At 43.1% G+C, this 19,015-nt stretch overlaps 1 protein-coding gene across 14 annotated transcripts in view; it reads left to right on the top strand.

The window, feature by feature from the left end:
* The first annotated feature begins 3,557 nt into the window (after positions 1-3,557).
* The window catches only part of ZNF75D (zinc finger protein 75D), a 63,851-nt gene continuing 48,393 nt past the window's right edge, over positions 3,558-19,015 (top strand). For 8 of the 14 annotated variants that reach the window (XM_072816855.1, XM_072816849.1, XM_072816848.1 and 5 more), the window contains exons 1-5: positions 3,756-4,021; positions 5,545-6,071; positions 7,521-7,713; positions 8,435-8,526; positions 8,861-8,987. In XM_072816855.1, the coding sequence (XP_072672956.1) occupies positions 5,625-6,071; positions 7,521-7,713; positions 8,435-8,526; positions 8,861-8,987 (859 nt within the window). In that variant the 5' untranslated portion in view covers positions 3,756-4,021; positions 5,545-5,624. Of the gene's footprint in view, positions 3,703-3,755; positions 4,022-5,544; positions 6,072-7,520; positions 7,714-8,434; positions 8,527-8,860; positions 8,988-9,267; positions 12,073-15,819; positions 16,754-19,015 lie in introns of those variants that run through there. The other 6 variants (XM_072816842.1, XM_072816841.1, XM_072816845.1 and 3 more) reach the window with 6 other exon arrangements.

Raw genomic sequence — 19,015 nt, 5'->3', positions numbered from 1 at the left:
CCTTCATCATCACAACTTTACTTATTGGAGGTAGCCTTTTCTTCTTCATTCCCATTTAACCACATCCTGTCTTTTTGCAAGTTTGCTTCTAATTCTCCATATTTCTCAAGAATTTATCTATGACTGCCCTCTTCTAAGCCTCTCAGAACACTGTCAGGTTCCTTTCTGTAAAGATAGTTCTTTGGTTTACTCCATCTCAGCTCTTGGCGTGGTTAAAAATCAGTTTTGTGTTGTGGATCTTATTTTTTTAAAGATTTTATTTATATGTTCTCATTCATTTGGGGAATATAAATAATAGTGAAAGGGAATAGAAGGGAAGGGAGAAGAAATGGGTAGGAAATATCAGAAAGGGAGACAGAACATAAAGACTCCTAACTCTGGGAAATGAACTAGGGGTGGTGGAAGGGGAGGAGGGCGGGGGTGGGGGTGACTGGGTGACGGGCACTGAGTGGGGCACTTGACGGGATGAGCACTGGGTGTTATTCTGTATGTTGGCAAATTGAACACCAATAAAAAATAAATTTATTATTAATAAAAAGATTTTATTTATTTATTCATGAGAGACAGAGAGAGAGAGGCAGAGACACAGGCAGAGGGAGAAGCAGGCTCCATGCAGGGACCTTGACATGGCACTTGATCCCAGATCTCGCACTGGGCTGAAGGCGGCACTAAACCGCTAACCCACCCATGCTGCCCTGTGTTGTGGATCTTAATTCTGGAAACTCCTCTTCCTTCTCTTGCTCATTGTAACCTTATTCAAAAAATGGTTTTCGGGATCCCTGGGTGGTGCAGCGGTTTGGCGCCTGCCTTTGGCCCAGGGCGCGATCCTGGAGACCCGGGATCGAATCCCACGTCAGGCTCCCGGTGCATGGAGCCTGCTTCTCCCTCTGCCTGTGTCTCTGCCTCATTCTCTCTCTCTCTCTCTGTGACTATCACAAATAAATAAAAATTAAAAAAAATATTTTAAAAAAATGGTTTTCTTCAAGTTGTTTCCACATACTGAGTTTGCCGCTCAGGATCACGCCTTGGTTCCTTTGGTGAATCAAGGTTGAAGGTTGAAGTGTTTAAAAGAAGAAAAATGCCCTGTAGCTTTTACATTTTTTAGTGTTTCAAACATATTAGCCCAAATTTAACCATAAATGTCATCTAGGTGTTATGTGTGTAATTAGAAACCCCTAATTTTTGCAGTTTTATAAAAAGAGAACATAGCTCAATGTTTGGTTTTATTATTAACCATATTAACAATACATAATGAAATTTGTTTTAAATAAATTACAAATTGTCTTCCTGGAGTCTATAGTCCTTTTGAAGATTTTTCTCTTCGAAGCTTATAAACCATATTAGGTTAAAGAGACTATTATGCTTATTTCTATATTCATTCTAAATGCTTAACTGTTTAATCCACAGATAATTTATATTGAAGAGTTACAAGGTATAACTTTATGCAGATTAAGATATAAAGCTCACACGGTGTAAAAACCGTACGATTAAAAAAAATAAAAGAAAAAGAAAATGCCTTTTATCTAACTACCCTGTTGGTTAGTGAGTGATTCAATTGAAGGGTAAGCCCAGGAAGGAATGGTTCAGATGTAACAATGTCTTGACTTCTTCTTCATTGTCAGAAAACATTGGGTTGAAAATACATGACCTTAGGAACATAGTTTGACCCTACCACCCAGCAATTGCACTGTTGGGGGTTTACCCCAAAGACACAGATGCAATGAAACGCTGGGACACCTGCTCCCCGATGTTTATAGCAGCAATGTCCACAATAGCCAAACTGTGGAAAGAGCCTCGGTGTCCATCAAAAGATGAATGCAGGGATCCCTGGGTGGCGCAGCGGTTTGGCGCCTGCCTTTGGCCCAGGGCGTGATCCTGGGGACCCGGGATCGAATCCCACATCGGGCTCCCGGTGCATGGAGCCTGCTTCTCCCTCTGCCTGTGTCTCTGTCTCTCTCTCTCTCTCTCTCTCTGTGACTATCATAAATAAATAAAAATTAAAAAAAAAAAAAGATGAATGCATAAAGATGTGGTTTATGTATACAATGGAATATTACTCAGCCATTAGAAATGACAAATACCCACCATTTGCTTCGACGTGGATGGAACTGGAGGGTATTAGGCTGAGTGAAATAAGTCAGTTGGAGAAGGACAAACATTATATGTTCTCATTCATTTGGGGAATATAAATAATAGTGAAAGGGAATATAAGGGAAGGGAGAAGAAATGGGTAGGAAATATCAGAAAGGGAGACAGAACATAAAGACTCCTAACTCTGGGAAACAAACTAGGAGTGGTGGAAGGGGAGGAGGGCGGGGGGTGGGGATGACTGGGTGATGGGCACTGAGGGGGGCACTTGACGGGATGAGCACTGGGTGTTATTCTGTATGTTGGCAAATTGAACACCAATAAAAAATAAATTTATTATTAAAAAAAGGAACATAGCTTTGAAAGATCGATTCTGAAATCATTTCTCTGTTGAGGCAAACACCTTTACTAGGGTCATATGTCACAGATAATGCACTGTCTTATTGCAGGCTTTGAGGCAGTTTTGTTTTTCAAAAACTTAATTTGAGTCTCCTCTGCTTTTGCAGGTAAACAGTTAGATAAGTACTCTTTATTTTTCTCCTAGGCCTGCAGGTCTCTTTTCTGCTTCCCAGGGAAACTTCTCCCACAGACTTCCAAAAGAGGTGTTTAAACCCCACAGCCCTACTGAGTTAGTTTCTTCTCTTTCAATTCATAGGGACAGTTTTCATCCAAATGGCTCAATACTAGGTAAACATGGATAATTTGGAGATGCTGACAACCGAAGATAGTCAGGTTCTTAGAAAGATGACTTATCCAGAAGACTATGCTGAGCACCACAAGGGATAATGGGGTGAAACAAGGCTCTTGGGATACCTGGGTGGCTCAGTAGTTGAGCGTCTGCCTCTGTCTCAGGGTGTGATCCTGGTCTGGGAATCGAGTCCCTCATTGGGCTCCCCTGGGGGAGCCTGCTTCTCCTACTATGCCTCTGCCTCTCTCTTAAAGTTTTTTTTTTAAGAGAGAGCATCTGCCTTTGACTCAGGGCATGATCACGGAGTCCACCGGGATTGAGTCCCACATTGAACTTCCTTCATGGAGCCTACTTCTCCTTCTGCCTGTGTCTCTGCCTCTGTGTGTGTAAAAATAAATAAATTCTCACATGAATAAATAAATAAATTCTCTTAAAAAATAAAATAAAATAGAGAAACAAGGTTCCTCCTGTCTCACGGGGAAGAAACAATGCAGCAGAAAAAGCAAGGGAAATAGCAAAAGACCTCAATTTTTCTCTAAAATTTGCCACTGCAATCCACATGATCCTGAGGCCATTATGCCTTACAATTCAGGAGGCTTGGGACAAATCTAGTGACGATTTTCAGGGCGGTGGCCCTCACTTGGGGTGGGGGTGAGGTTCCAGGTAGAAAGGGCTGCTGGCTGCCAGAACGCGACCAGAAGGATCTGCACTTGGCAAGTCAGGGCCACGTGATCGCGGCACCTGGGGTTGGTAGGCTATACAGCTCGCAGGCGACAAGCCGCTGCCGTGGCTCCCCCCACCGGCCTTTAGTGGGCCTGGAAAAGGCGCGTTCGCGTCCTAGCCTGAGCCTGAGCAGAAAGCCGGACTCCCAGGACGGAAGGGAGCGGGGTCACGTTGCCTGCCTGGCTGCGCCCGAGACGCCACAGGTAGAGAGAGGGAGACGACTGGGCGTGGTTGTCACGTAGCCACCGGAAGCGCATTCTTTCTTTTCCGGTTGGGCTAGGTCCACAGACCGCGACCCCAAAATGGCGAGTCGGGGCACAGCCTCGGGAAGCTAGAGGGGTCGGGTGGGGGAACAGTTCTTCAAGGCCCCCGCGCTCCCGAGCTCGGAGCTTCCGTCACCAGGCCCGGAGAGGCGCGGGAACCGGGCGCTCCCTCCCCGAGGCGGCGGGGAAGGCGTAGCAACACTGTAGCCAAGTTGAGGAAGAGGGAAGTGGCGTCCGCGGAAGCTCGGGCTGGGCAGAGGTAATGAAGAAGCTGCGTTGGCCCTGGGATTTGGTGGCCCGCGCCCCCTTCGCTGCTGGCCGCACGTGCCAGTGGCGGCCCCACTTCTCCCGGGGCGGTGAGCTGGGGCGGTGAGCTGGGGCGGGGCTGGCAGCCTCCCGCCACGCACCAGGCGGTCGGTGGCCCGCGGCTGCAGGGCCAGGCGAGTGCCCTTGCTCCTTCCGCCCCGTCCAGCCGCCGCCAGCACTCTTTGTCCCCCATGTGCACGTGCAGCCCAGTGATGCACCCTGACCATCCTCGGGTGGTGGGCTGGCCGCCCGCGCAGTCCCTGGGAGAGCGCTGGTGGTCAGGCCCTAGGGCGTCTCGGATTCTTTGGGGGTGGAGGGGCAGCAGCAGTGTCTTCCGCTGCACCTGGCGGAACTTCCCCGTTTCCGCTCTGGCTGCTGGTCAGGTCGCTGGAGCAAGGGGCCTTTCAGCCTCAAAGATGTTAGGCTCTGCTGACATAGATATAGAGGAGGTTCCCCTGTACCTTCCGAGCCTGGAGAAGTGGCAGGGAACCGAGCATTTCTTTGAATACCCGTGGCATCCTCAAGAGAACTTTGTTGCTGTTACTGCTGGAAACAGAAAGGGTGACCTTTCTGACCCTGAAAGGGTCACCCTTAGCCTTACTTAAAAGATCTGTGCGTCCCTAAGGAACTGTAAAGTCAGGAGAAGAGTTACCTTTACTAGGACCCTTCCTGTCTCAGGAACCTTAATCATCACCCTTTGTCTCATTTTTTACAAGCTGACATTGTGTTTGGAAAACAAGGCCAAGTTGTCTTTCCAGTAAAATAAGCAAAAAGTTAATAACACAAGTTATTAGCACCATGCCCTTGATGAGTCTTCCCAAAAAGTACCCCCCCAATTGTTTTTTGACACCTGGTTGCTCAGTTGGAGGATATTTGCTGAGAGGGATTAGGTTACTTTTTCCCCTAATGGCTTTACTTTTCTTATCTGGTTGTCTCAGCTCTCCTGCTGTATTAATACAGTGGAAAATGTTCCATGAGGTAAAAGTTTCAGCCTTCATTAGGGGTGGAAGGGGCATAGTAGTTGTTTCCCCCTAACTAAAGACAAAAGACTGGGCTGATCTGTTAAAATTTAGAGAAACTCAGATATGCCCTATTTGTGCAGGTGAAACAGGAAGCACACAGATTAAATATTGGATATTCTCAAAACTCCATTTAGCGAGTGAGTTGGCACCCACAAGCTTTTCCTCGACCTTAAACCAAAAAAAAAAGAAAAGAAAAAAGAAAAAAGGAAAGTTACCAATTGAGGTTTGTCTTCTCTGAGCTGTGCTTTGTTTATCAAGCTGAGTGACAAAAAGAAATAGATATCTTGAAGGAACCTGTCATCGTAAGTGTCCTCATACTTGGCAGGTGATTTTAAAGGGGAGCCTGGACAAGTTCTTTTCTGTTTGTTCTTCTCTGGTAACTATAAATAGCAAGTAAATATATATGTCATGTTGCTTTCCTTTTGACATGTACTTTTTTTCTCCCCTCTCTCAGTGCTCTTGGGGAGAAGATCCACTCATTGGTTTTATACCAAGCCTGACAAGGCCTCAGTTGTCAAAGGTGGCACCAGGAGAATGTCACACATAGGAATAAAACTGTTCCTAGAGCAAATGATGATGAGACATCTGGAGGTGAATGCATGCTTATACCCACACATGGAGGCTTTGTGGGAGTCTAAGGGGTCCGTGAAAGAGAGCTCCAGTGAGAGTCAGAAATCCAGCCCAGAGATGGACAGTCTTGGTCCTGAGACCGCTCGCCAGCACTTCCGGAGCTTCTATTATCATGAAGCACCTGGACCCCTTGAGGCTGTCAGCCAACTTCAGGAATTATGCCACCAGTGGCTGAGGCCAGAGACCCACTCGAAAGAGCAGATCTTGGAACTCCTGGTGCTAGAGCAGTTCCTGTCTATTCTGCCCAGGGATACCCAGAACTGGGTGCGGAAGTATCATCCACAGAGCATCAAAGAGGCTGTGGCCCTGGTAGAGCGCTTTCAGAGAGAACGTGGTGGAATAAGTGATGAGGTGAGATGATCCTTTACACGTACAATTAAATAGAACAAAGGTGGATATATCCGGGCTAGGGGGGAGGAGTCAATTTCCTAAAAAATTATTTATTTATTTATTTATTTATTTATTCATTCATTCATTCATGAGAGATGCAGAGAGAGACAGATACATAGGCAGAGGGAGGAACAGGCTCCCTGTGAGGAACCTGATATGGGACTCGATCCCAGGACCCCAGGATCACCACCTGAGTCCAAGGCAGATGCTCAATCACTGAGCCACTCAGGCACCCCTGGGGAGGAGGGATCAATTGACTATTGAGGTGGATTAGGTCCCTCCTCTTTAATTCCTTTAGGACTGCTATGCAGGATCTGAAATCAGAGGTGTGTAACAGCAGTAGATGATAGCTTTCAGGCTTCCTGGCCATCTTTTCCTGGCCTTAGGAAAAAACATATGTATTTTACCCTCTTTCAGGCCAGGGCAAACTGGGAATGGTGGGCCTTGTTTGGCATGGCCGAGAAGAGAAGACTTAAGTTCTTAGAAGCAGAAATAAAAGGCAAGATGGAGTTAGGAAAGGGAGGAAAAAATCTGGAAAAAAATGCACAGCACTTAGAGATCAAAGGAGAGAGGGCAGAAAATAGAAGTATAAATCAAACAACTTTGGGAAGACTGCAAAGAAAGAGAAGAGATGGAAAGAAAAAAGGGATGCAAGGATACAGAAAGAAGAAACCTGCTAAGAGGGGAGTGGATAGAATCAGGGTGTGGAAGGGTAGTGCCTTCTCTAGTGTGAGTGCCTGTCTCTCAGCCAGGAGGAAAGAGCCTCCATTGCCCTCACATAGTGGTCTGCCCTAGGCCTTCCTGAGAAGTGGGGAGCCAAGGGTATGCCCTCAGCAGATGGCAGCACCCTTCTTTTCCCTGGGGGCCTGCTCTGAAGGGCACAGGACAGGGCATATTTTTGGTGTCTTACTATAACAGAATCTTAGGGAAGAGTCCGAACTTTCCCCCCAGTTTTTCCTCCACTGTATCTCCTTTCTCCCTGAAGTCCTTCCCTGGCTGTGGAAGGATTGGGAAAGATGACCTATAGGTATCTTTTTTTAATTCAAGTTTGTTTGTTTTAGAGCAAACAGAGAAGTTAGAAATATCCTTAGGCAAGGATCCAAGTTGGGAAAGCAAGCCAGTAAAGGCAGCGTGTAAGAGCCAGTGGGCCCCCACCTTGCCCCCATGCTGCTTGCAGAGGGGTGGAGGCTGGCAGCAGCCACAGCTTTCGTCATCTTATACTGATCTCCCTAGCCGGTGTATGTAGTTCTTTGTGAAGAAGTGGTGACACGGTACCTCTTAATTTTTTATTACTTCTTTGAATGTCACAACTTCCTTCCCGAATCCAGGCTCCACTCTTGTTCATCCCTCCACCACCACCCTCGAACCGAAAGTAAGTTCTGTGCTAATGAGGATGGGGATTATTTCTAGGTCACAGCCCATGAGCTGGGAAAGGAGGCAGTGCTCTTGGGAGGAACAGCAGTGGCCCCAGGCTTTAAGTGGAAGCCAGCAGAGCCCCAACCACTGGGTGTGTTCCAGAAAGAATGTTGGAATACACTCCGGGTACCACAGGAACAGCTGGGCTGGAATACTCACAGAGAAAGCCAGCCTGTATATCAAAGAGGTGAGGAGCTTCATAATAATTCTCTTCTGGGCAGTGTGATAGTTATCGGTTCAGCTGGAATGTCATGGGAATTCTCCAGGTGCCCAGCCATGCCAGCTGTTAGGGTGTCTCTCAAGTGTGAGTACAATAGGCCAATGATGGGTAAAGGTGAGGGTCAGCTGGAGTGCAGAAATACCCAAACCAGACATTCCTTGGATTCACACCAGGGACCTTGCTTCTTAGGAATTTGAGAGAAGATGGAATAGGGACAAGTGGGGTCATCTCCCCCTTCTATGTTAGAGAGGAAACTGGGATCAGAAATGTGTTGTCATGGCAGAAGAAGGTGAGGATTGTGCACCAGGAAAAAAATAATAAAAGACAGAAACCACCTACCCTGGAAGGACCTGAGTCTTTCATTTTCAATCACCTCTAATTCCTGCTTAGCTCAGTAAACAATTTGTTTCATGAGAAGCAAAAAAATAATTACAATAATGGATTTTCTTGTAGTAATTTCTCTCACGAAATCTGGGTAAACAGCCAACTAGGGAACCAGTTTGTTGGCATGGTGGGTATTTGGTTCTCATTTACAATGAGAAGGTCACTTCTGGCACCACACACACACACTTGTGGAGGTGAGCCATCTTTCCTGAAGGACTCCTGATGTCCTGTGTTTTAGAAATCAGCTCAGAATATTTGTAAATACAAAAGAGAGACATTTTCTCTGGCTCTTTTCCATCCACAGCTGTGCCTGCTCAACAGATTCTAGCCTTTTCTGAGCAGAAAAGCACCCCACACTGGAGGATGGCATCTGAGCTCATCTTGCCTGAGTACCAGGTGAGCTGTACTTTCCAGCTTTTTCAGGCAGCCTGAACGCAGCCTTGTCTGTGCTTTTGTCTGCTGCCCATAACCCACAGTGCTTGGAAGGTGCTCTGAGGCACGTTAGCCCTGGATGTTCACATCTGGGCAACTAGGCTTGGCACAGTGGGGACCAGGCCCCTCCCGAGCTGTTTACTGATCTTTGGCTTTTTCCTTTTCTGCCATTTCACTTTTTTCCCCTGAATCTTAATACTCTTCTTTGGTGACTGGCCTGCTGTGTATTTCAGAGATGAGTGATAGGATGGCTTCATGCACTGGCAAGTACTGAACTAAAACCCATTCTCTTCTTCAGAGCTTATTGACATTTGAAGATGTGGCTGTGTTTTTTTCTGAGGAAGAATGGAAATTACTGAACCCTACTCAGAAGATCCTTTACAGTGATGTAATGCAGGAAAACTATGAGACTGTCATCTCTCTAGGTAAAAATTCTTCCTTTCCTTTGCATAGGAGTTGTATAATTGGGCTTCGATTTATGGAAGACTATCTCCCATGGGAGAGTCCCAGTTGCTGCTTGTGTCTCAACTTGATGGTGTGAGGGAAAGGCAAGGCAAATCTAGATCATTCAAAATAGATCCTGACTACAACCATGTCTCCCCCGTCTTATGCTCTTACCATATTAGTCTAAGCTGCTATCATCCCTGATCATGTCCGCTTCACCAGCACTGGATTCCCATTCTCTGCTTCATGTACCCTCCCCAGGCTTCCTTCTCCACCTTCTCCTTGTGCATCCCCCCGCAACCACAGTAGACTAGAAAGAGGATAACTGAGTCTAAGAATTTACCCATTTAAACGTTTGGAATAAATGAAAGTATGAAAGAATCATTCACGCTTCCTGAAGAGAGTCTGGAAGTAAGATGCCAGCCCATGACCTCAGGTTTTATACTCAGAGCATTATTGTTACCCCCTAAACCTGAACTAATCTGTTCAGAGCAAGGGATAACCACAGATCCAAGGTCCCCAAGAGTTCAAGGAGTCTTGGAGAGTCTCCTACAGGTAAGTATATACATGGGAAGAAGAGAAATGTTCTTTGGTAAGAATCTTTATAGGGTATTAACATTCCAAGATTCCATTCCTGTGTTTTCCTAAGTGAACTTCATATTGAGTGATAATTGTAAATTTATATGCAGATTTAAAGTGTAATACAAAGAGAACCCATAGATGCTTTACCCAGTTTTCTTCAATGGTAACTTTTGCAAAAGTATCATATAGTGTTACAACCAGGATATTGATATCTATAGTCTTCTGACCTTCCTGTTTTCCATTTTATTTGTATGTGTGCATAATTAGTTTTGTAAAGGTATTTTTTTAAGATTTATTTATTTTAGGGAGAGAGAGAGAGAACGCGAGCATGCACGCTTGTATGTGTGCAGGGGGAGGGGCAGAGGGAAAGAATCTCAAGCTGACTCCCTATTGAGCAGGGAGCATGATGCAGGACTCGATCTAATGACCCTGAGATCATGCCTGAGCAGAAATCAGGAGTTGGATGCTTGACTGACTGAGCTACACCAGGCGTCCCTAGTTCTGTAAAGTTCTGTTGCAATTATAGGTTTGTATATACAGCTCTGCAGTCAAGATACTGGATAGGTACATTACTGCAAGGACCTTTTTTGTTGCTCTTTTATAATCATACATGTGTCTTCTGTACCTCACCCCATCACCAACCCATGCCAACCACCCATCTGTTCTACATTTTGCCATTTCAAAAGTATTACATGAATAGAATCATAAACTGTAACCTTTTGGCATTAACTTTTTTCATTCAGAATAATTCTCTCAAAATTGATCTGAATTGTTGGATGCATCAGTAGTTGTTGGGCTTTTTTTTTTCTTACTACTGAGTAGCATGCCATGATATTGGGAGACCACAGTGTGTGTAACCATTCACCACTGAAAAGAGATCTTTGCTATCTTCAGCTTGGGGCTAGTGTGGATAAAGCTGCCCTGACCTGAGCATTCGTGTGCAGGATTTTTTACAGAGATAAGTTTTAATTTCTCTAGAATAAATGCTTTTAGAGTGCATTTGCTGGTTCATATGGCAATTAAATGTTTAATTTCCTAAGCACTTGCCAAACTGTTTTCTACAGTGGCTGTGCCATTTTATATTCCCAGCAGCAAAGAACGAATGGTCCAGTTTCTCATGTCCTTGCCAGTGTTTAGTATTCTCTCCCTTTTATGTTTGCTATTCTGATCGATGTGTAGTATTTAGCCCATTGTGGCTTGGATTTGCACTTCCCAATTGGCCAATGATGTTTTACAGCTTTTCATGCACTTATTTGCCATCTCTATATTCTCATCTGTGAAATATCTTTTACCTATACTTTAATTGGATTGTCTTTTAACTGTTGAATTTTGAGAGTTTTTCCTAGATTATAGATTCTAGCACTTTGTCAAATATTTGGATTGCAAATAGTTTCTCCAAGTCTGTATATCGTCTTTTTAATTCTTTTTCCGTGGACTTCCACAGAAGAAAAGGTTTTCATTTCATGAAAAGGTTTCATGAGGAACAATTTTTCATTTTTTCCTTTTATACATTGTATATTTGATGTCAAAGCTAGAACTCTAGCCCTAGATCCCTAAAATTTTCTGCTATTTTTCCCAAAAGTTTTATAATCTTATATTTAAGTCCATGATCCATTTAGGGTTGATTATTTTATAGGTGTGAAGTTTAGGATGAGATTCATTTTTTGGCCTATGGAGAGCCAGTTGCTTAGCCCCATTTCTTGGAAAGGTTATCCTTCCATTCAGTTGCTTTTGCACTTTTGTGAAAGATCAGTTGGGTATATTTGTGTGCACCTATTCTGTTCCATTGAGCTCTGTGTTTGTCCCTCTGTCGATATTGCATTGTCTTGATTACTGTAGCTATGTAATATCAAGGCCACAATATCTGTCAAATAGGCTGATTTTTCCACTTTATTCTTTTTTGTAAAATAAAATTTTATTTTAGTCCTTCTAGGGCCTGTGTCTTTCCATGTAAATTTTAGAGTAAGCTTATCTATATATACAAGAAACTTTGTTGGAATTTTGCTAGATACTATAATAAACCTAAGTATTAGTTTGAGGAAGATTGATATCTTTACTATGTGGATTTTTTTGATCAGTGAACACAGTGTGTGTCTATTTAAGTCTTTGATTTCTTTTTTTTTTAAGTCTTTGATTTCTTTTGTCAACTTTTTATAATTTTCAGTGTACAGATCCTCTATGTGGTTTGTTAAATATATACATTTCATTTTCACTGGAATATTTATAGGTGGTATTATTTTTAATTTTGGTTTCTGCATGTTCATTATTATATAGTAATGCCACTGATTTTGTATTTTGATTTTGTATTCTGTGACCCTACTAACTCACTTATTATTTCTAAAGAGTTTTTTTGTAGCTTCCTTGAGATTTTTATACCTAGATAATCACATTATCTGCAGTGCCTTTTAATATGTTCTTTTTCATGCTGTAACTGCAATAGCTCCAACTTCCTGCTATGTTAAATAAAAGTGGAAAGAGCAGACATCCTTGCCTTGTCCCAGTTTTATCATGAAAACATTGTTTTTCACCTTTACCTATTTATATTAATATGTTTTTTTGTTGTTGAACTATTTTATCAAGTCAATATAATTTTTAACTTAAGTGTTTTTATCATGAATGGATAGTTTGTGAAACACTTTCCTATGTCTGTTGGTAGGAATATGATCTTTAAAAGCTAGTTGAGGGATCCCTGGGTGGCGCAGCGGTTTGGCGCCTGCCTTTGGCCCGGGGCGCGATCCTGGAGACCCAGGATCGAATCCCACGTCGGGCTCCCTGCATGGAGCCTGCTTCTCCCTTTACCTGTGTCTCTGCCTCTCTGTCTCTCTCTGTGTGACTATCATGAATAAATAAATAAAATCTTTAAAAAAAAAAAAAATAAAATAAAATAAAAGCTAGTTGAGGGGCAGCTCCGGTGGCTTAGCGGTTTAGCGCCACCTTCAGCCCCGGGTGTGATCCTGGAGACCCGGGATCGAGTCCCACATCAGACTCCCTGCATGGAGCCTGCTTCTCCCTCTGCCTGTGTCTCTGCCTCTCTCTCCTTCTGTATCCGTCATGAAGAAATAAATAAATAAAATTTTAAAAAAAAGCTAGTTGATATGGTATGTTATGTTGATTGATTTCAAATGTTGAACCGACTTTGCATACTTGCAGTAAATTCTTCTTGATCCTGGTGTATAATTCTTACATACTGTTACATTCAGTTTGCTAGTATTTTCTTGAGTATTTATATATTTAAGTTCATGGGAGATGTTAGTCTGTAGTTTCCTTTTATTTTTAAAGATTTATTTATTTATTTTAGAAAGTTGCATGCACATGCTTGAGCAGAAGGAAGAGGAGGGACAGAAGGAGAGGGAGAGAGAATCCTCAAACAGACTCTTCACTGAGTGGGGAGGCTAATGTTGGGCTCAATCCCTGGACTCTGGGACCGTGACCTGAGCCAAAATCCAGAGTTGGCCTATTAACTACCGAGCCACTCAGGCACCCCAATACTTTTCTCTTTTAGTACTGTCTTTATATGATTTTGCTATCAAGGTGATATTGGCCTTATAAAATGAGTTGGGTTATATTTAATCCTCTTTTCAGGAAGAGATTGTATAAAATTCGTGTTAATTCTTTAAATATTTTATAGAATCCTCCAGTCACACCATATGGACTTGGATTTTGGAAGGAAGCTTTTAAACTATGAATTCAACTTGTTTAATGGTGATGGTGCTATTCAGATATCTATTTCATGTTGTTTGAATTCTGTTAGTTTGTGGTTTTGAGAAATTGGTCCATTTTTTCCTAACTTTTATTTTTTTTCCTAACTTTTAAAAGTTATGAACATAAGGTTGTTGGTAGCATTCTCTTACCATCTTTTTATTTTCTATTTTTTTTCTTTTTAATTCATTTTCTATTTTTAAAAAAGATTTATCTATTTATTTTTTAGAGAGCGTGTGAGCCAGGGGAGGGGCAGAGAGAGAAGGAGAGGGAGAGAAGCAGACTCCCTGTTAAGTGTGGAGTTTGAAGCAAGGCTTGATCTCAAGATCCTGAGATCATGACCTGAGCCAAAATCAAGAGTCAGATGCCCAAAGAACTGAGCCACCCAGGTGCCCCTCTTACTATCCTTTTAATTGCTGCAGAATGTGTAGTGGTATATCCAATTTACTTCCTCCTATTGGTGATTTGGATTTTCCATCCTTTTATTTTTGTCAGTTGTGATAGAAGTTTATCAATTTTTAAAATTTTTTTGAAGAACAGGCTTTTTGTTTGGTTGTGACTTTTGCTATGATTTTTATTATTTACTTTCTTTAACTTGCTTGCTTTGAGTTTATTTTGCTTTTTTCTCTAATTTATAGAGGGTGAAACTAGATTATTGATTTGAGACCTTTCCCCTGTTCTATCATAAGCATTCGGGGCTGTACCTTTTCCTCTGAGCACTTTGGCTGCATTCCACATATTTTGATATATTTTAATTTCACTTTTTTTCTTATTTAGTTATTTATTTATTAAAGGTTTTTTTTTTTAATTTTACTTATTTATGATAGTCAGAGAGAGAGAGAGAGAAAGGCAGAGACACAGGAGGAGGGAGAAGCAGGCTCCATGCACCGGGAGCCCGACGTGGGATTCGATCCCGGGTCTCCAGGATCGCGCCCTGGGCCAAAGGCAGGCGCTAAACCGCTGCGCCACCCAGGGATCCCTTATTAAAGGTTTTATTATTAAGTAATCTCTACACCCAGCATGGAGCTTGAGCTCATGACCCTAAGATCAAGAGTCTCCCATTCTACTGACTGAGCCAGCCAGGAGCCCCTAGAATTCAATTTTCATTCAACTGTGTATTTAAAAAATTTTTTGAGACTTTCTCTTTGAATCATGGAAATTTTAGAAGTGTATTTTTCTGTTTCCACATATTTTTAGATTTTCCTGTTGTCTTTCTGTTTTTTTATTAAGATTTTATCCATTCATACATGAGAGACACAGAGGGAGAGAGAGAGAGAGGTAGAGACACAGAGGAAAAGCAGGGTCCATGCAGGAAGCCTGATGCACAACTTGATCCCAGGACCCCAGGGTCATGCCCTGGGCTGAAGGCAGGCACCAAACCACTGAGTCACCCAGGGATTCACTGTCTTTCTGTTTTTGATTTCTAGTCTGATGCTATTTTTGTTAGATTGCCTTTTTTCACTCAAGTTGTGATTTTTTTTTTTTTTTTTTTGGTTCTTGGTCTGATGGGTGATTTTTTATTGTATCCTGAACATTTTGTTTATTATGTTAGGAGATTCTGGGTCCTATTTAAATATTTTAATGTAATAGTCCCCCTGTTTTAGTTTAGCACATAGGTTTTTTCCTGCTTTTGTGGGTTATGCTTCCAGCGATAGTTTAATTTTCAGAGCCTTCATGGTGTTATCATGATTTCCTTGGTTCATATGCTACTGCTACGGCTTCTTTTTTAAAAAATATTTTATTTATTCATGAGAGAGACACACACACAGAGAGGCAGAGACACAAGCAGAGGGAGAAGCAGGCTCCACACAGGGAGTCCGATGTGGGATTCGATCCCTGGACTCCAGGATCACGCCCTGGGCTGGAGGCAGGCACTAAACCACTGAGCTACCCAGGGATCCCTGCTAGGGCTTCTATATGTCCCTGCTGGTGTTGCTTGAGGGTGAGGAAGGTACTTACCCAGGCCAGAGTACCTCTCAGTGGGAAAGAGGAATCTCAGACCCTAATGGATGAAGAGGCTTCCTGGGCCAGGCCACTGTGGCTACTTACTACTGTGCCTTACACTGTGCCTCTTACTACTTCTGCCCCTCCACTTTGGTGTCTCCAAACTGGGGTTCTGCATGCAGGCTTCCCATTCAGACTGGTGAAGAGATAAGCCTGTCCAGGCAGCTTTCTGTTGCTAAGTTGAGTGTTGGAAAATGCTAGCTTGGGGCTCCATTCCTCTGGTGGGTGTGGGGATGTAAGACCATCTGCTGTGTTATTCTGCTAGTTCTGGAATCCAATACCATTTTGCTTTCATTTTACCATGTTTTAGAATTCTTTGCCGGTTGTGCCTTGCATTCTTTCATCAGTTGTTGTCCCTAGTGGAGAGGATCAGGAGGAAATGTGCCTGTGCCATTTTTTCCATATTGGACCAGAAATCATTTGTTCTGTGTTTTTTTTTAAAAGCAATCATCATTGATTTTTCTCTCCATTCCTATAGTTGTCTTGTTCTGGGACACAGACGGCTGACTCTTCTGTTTATTCCAACAGGGTTAAAGCTCAAAAATGACACTGGAAATGACCAACCTATATCTCTTTCTACATTAGAATTACAAGCATCAGGATGCAAAGTATTAAGAAAGGCCAGAGTGAAAGTTGCCCAGAAAACAACAGGCAAAGAAAATCATGATGGTACACGCAGGGTCCAGAAACGGCACCAAGCTTTTCTAGGGAGGAAAAGAAAGAAACTTTCAACCTGTACACAAGCGCTTCCAAAACATATGGATCTTCATGGGAAAGGCCATGCAGGAGAGAAACCTTTTAAGTGTCAGGAATGTGAGAAAAGCTTCAGAGTTAGCTCTGACCTTATTAAGCACCAGAGAATTCACACTGAAGAGAAGCCCTATAAATGTCAACAGTGTGATAAGAGGTTTAGATGGAGTTCAGATCTTAATAAGCACTTAATGGCACACCAAGGAATAAAACCATACAGATGCTCATGGTGTGGGAAAAGCTTCAGTCACAATACAAATCTACACACACACCTAAGAATTCATACAGGCGAGAAGCCCTTTAAATGTTATGAATGTGGGAAAAGATTTATTCAGAACTCTCACCTTATTAAGCACCAGAGAACCCACACAGGTGAGCAGCCATATACTTGTAGCATATGCAGGAGAAATTTTAGCAGGCGGTCAAGCCTTCTTAGACACCAGAAACTCCACAGAAGAAGGGAATCCTGTTCAGTACCTCCAGTCTGAAGAAAGTCACCATATGGATCTTGACCTTAGAGGTGATGAAAGAGTATAAAACTGTGATACATCGATGATAGGAACTTGTCACCCACAGGAAATTTGAGAGGGGTACATGTCCTGCTTTACAGAAAGGAATCTAAGCTGTCTCTCTTGTTCAGTATTGTATTTTCCGTGCCTAGCACAAGACTGATACACAATGAGTACTTGATAAATAAAGGAGTGGAAATATAGCTATTATATATCTATAGTTATCTATTCATCTATCTATCTATATATCTTTCTGGTTATTCAGCTTCCCCATACCCTCTGCAATCTAAGTTCTGCAAGTGTCAGGTGCTCAGCAAATACATGGTGGCCATGAGTCCTACTCTCATTCTTTCTGAAGAGAGATGGAATAGAAAAGTATTCAGGTCCTCTGAGGGGAGCTTAGAATTTCTAAGCTGGATAGTGTTTCTCTGGCCATTATTCTGCCGACATGAACAACCAAGCTCAGGGCCGAGGGAACTTTATTCTGTACCAGGAAGAGAGCATTCAGTGTTTGCCCTGGGAAAAGTGCCCCCATTACAGTAGCCATTCCCTGGAGTGCCCACTACCACAGTGTTTTCTCTCAAGAAGTTCCAAGAAGCAAGTGAAGGCCTGAATACCACCACAGACCTAGGGACCTTGCAAGCACTTGATATCTCTCCTGCTAATCCTCTCCACACTGAGGTATATGGAATGAAATGATGAAGGAAGCAGTCTGGGCCCTCATCCACACATTTGTCTTTTTGTAGAAAGCCCAGGGCCATGTTAAATGGCTTTTTTTTTTTTTTTACTTTTCACAATGTGGGCTAGAGGCTTTCACATTGGGGCCACACTGCTCCAGGGCCTAAAGGGAGGCCCATTTTTATGGGTTGCTCAGCCACAACCCCATACACTTTGGATGATCTGCAGGAAAGTCTGGAAGTTTTGTACACTGATTTGCTGAGAATGGCAAGGTGAGACCTGTGGACTAGTAGCCTCAGTACACAGTGGATAGCAGGAGGGAGCCTCTGAAGTGTTGGAGCAAAGTAAGGCCCGTGGGCTAAAGGGATGTCCCCCACCCCAGTGAGAAGTAGGTCAGATGGAAACTGTTTTGTGATGTTGGTGGTTTCTCTTCCTTCCCTTGGCCTCGGATTATCTCCTGAGAACGTAATGTGATGTCAAGGGAAGGGTGAGGAAGTTGAAGGATATGGATTTATAGCTATGTCAGATCCTAGTTTAAGATGTTGGCTGAGAAAACAAAAATTAAAAAAAATGTTGGCTGAGGCTTCTCTATATTTATTATTTCATAAAATTTTCCCCCTTTTTCTGAAGATTTTATCTATTTATTCATGAGAGACACAGAAAGAAAGGCAGAGACATAGGCAGAGGGAGAAGCGGGCTCCCTGTGGGAAGCCTGATGTGGGACTCGATCCCAGAACTGAAGGTGGATGCTCAAGCACTGAGCCACCAAGGTGCCCCCAAATTTTCCTTTTTAATGAAATGAGGAATGTCAAACTAGGCTACCCTTATGACCACCACAAGGAGGCTTAAAAAGCAGCTGGGAATGACGGAAACAACCACTAACTGAGGATGCTTTTTTTGTGTGCTTATTTTCTTTTTAAAATAACAGAGATGAGGGGATCCCTGGGTGGCGCAGCGGTTTGGCGCCTGCCTTTGGCCCAGGGCGCGATCCTGGAGACCCGGGATCGAATCCCACATCGGGCTCCCGGTGCATGGAGCCTGCTTCTCCCTCTGCCTGTGTCTCTGCCTCTCTCTCTCTCACTGTGTGCCTATCATAAATAAATAAAAAAAAATTAAAAAAAAATAAAATAAAATAACAGAGATGAAGACTGATCTAAATGTTTATGGAACACCCACTGTGGCCCATCAGTGTGAGGCATGTTCACATCTCATTTGATCCTCACAGCAGCCCTTAGAGGATGGAATTATCATTTCTGTTTTACAAATCTGAAAACAGGCATAGAGGGGGCTCTTGATAGAAAAAAATATCTGGAAGTATCTATGCCAAAAAAGTGACTGCCATCTCTGGGTTATTTGGTAACCATGGAGTTTTGTTTAATGTTTAGTATGAAACAAGAGATGCTTCTCTCTAGTCATTATGAAGCAATAAGCCAATGTCCCCATTGAGCTAGATGCACTGATAGCAAGTAACAGAACCAAAATAGTCCCCAACATATGTGCAGTGTCGAGGGGGTGATGGCTAGGGGTGAACCTTTTTTGGACAGTATTTGCACTATGGGGTGTATTCATCCTCAAAATAATGGAGGAAAGGAGTGACTAAAATGGCTACTAAGAAGAATGCAAGCACTAAGCCCAGAGGAGGAAGTGACCCAGAAGGAAAAGATTCCATTTTATTCCTGAAGGCTTGGAGACTGACTGCCCCACCATTCCTTCTAGAACTGAGATTGTGCTCTTGAAATTAACGGAAAATTCAGCTTCTTTCAGAGGGCATTCTCTTTGTGTGACCC

This window comes from Canis lupus, chromosome X (assembly GCF_048164855.1).
Source record: "Canis lupus baileyi chromosome X, mCanLup2.hap1, whole genome shotgun sequence".
Lineage (NCBI taxonomy): Eukaryota > Metazoa > Chordata > Mammalia > Carnivora > Canidae > Canis > Canis lupus.
This window is presented reverse-complemented; position numbering and strand designations above follow the sequence as displayed.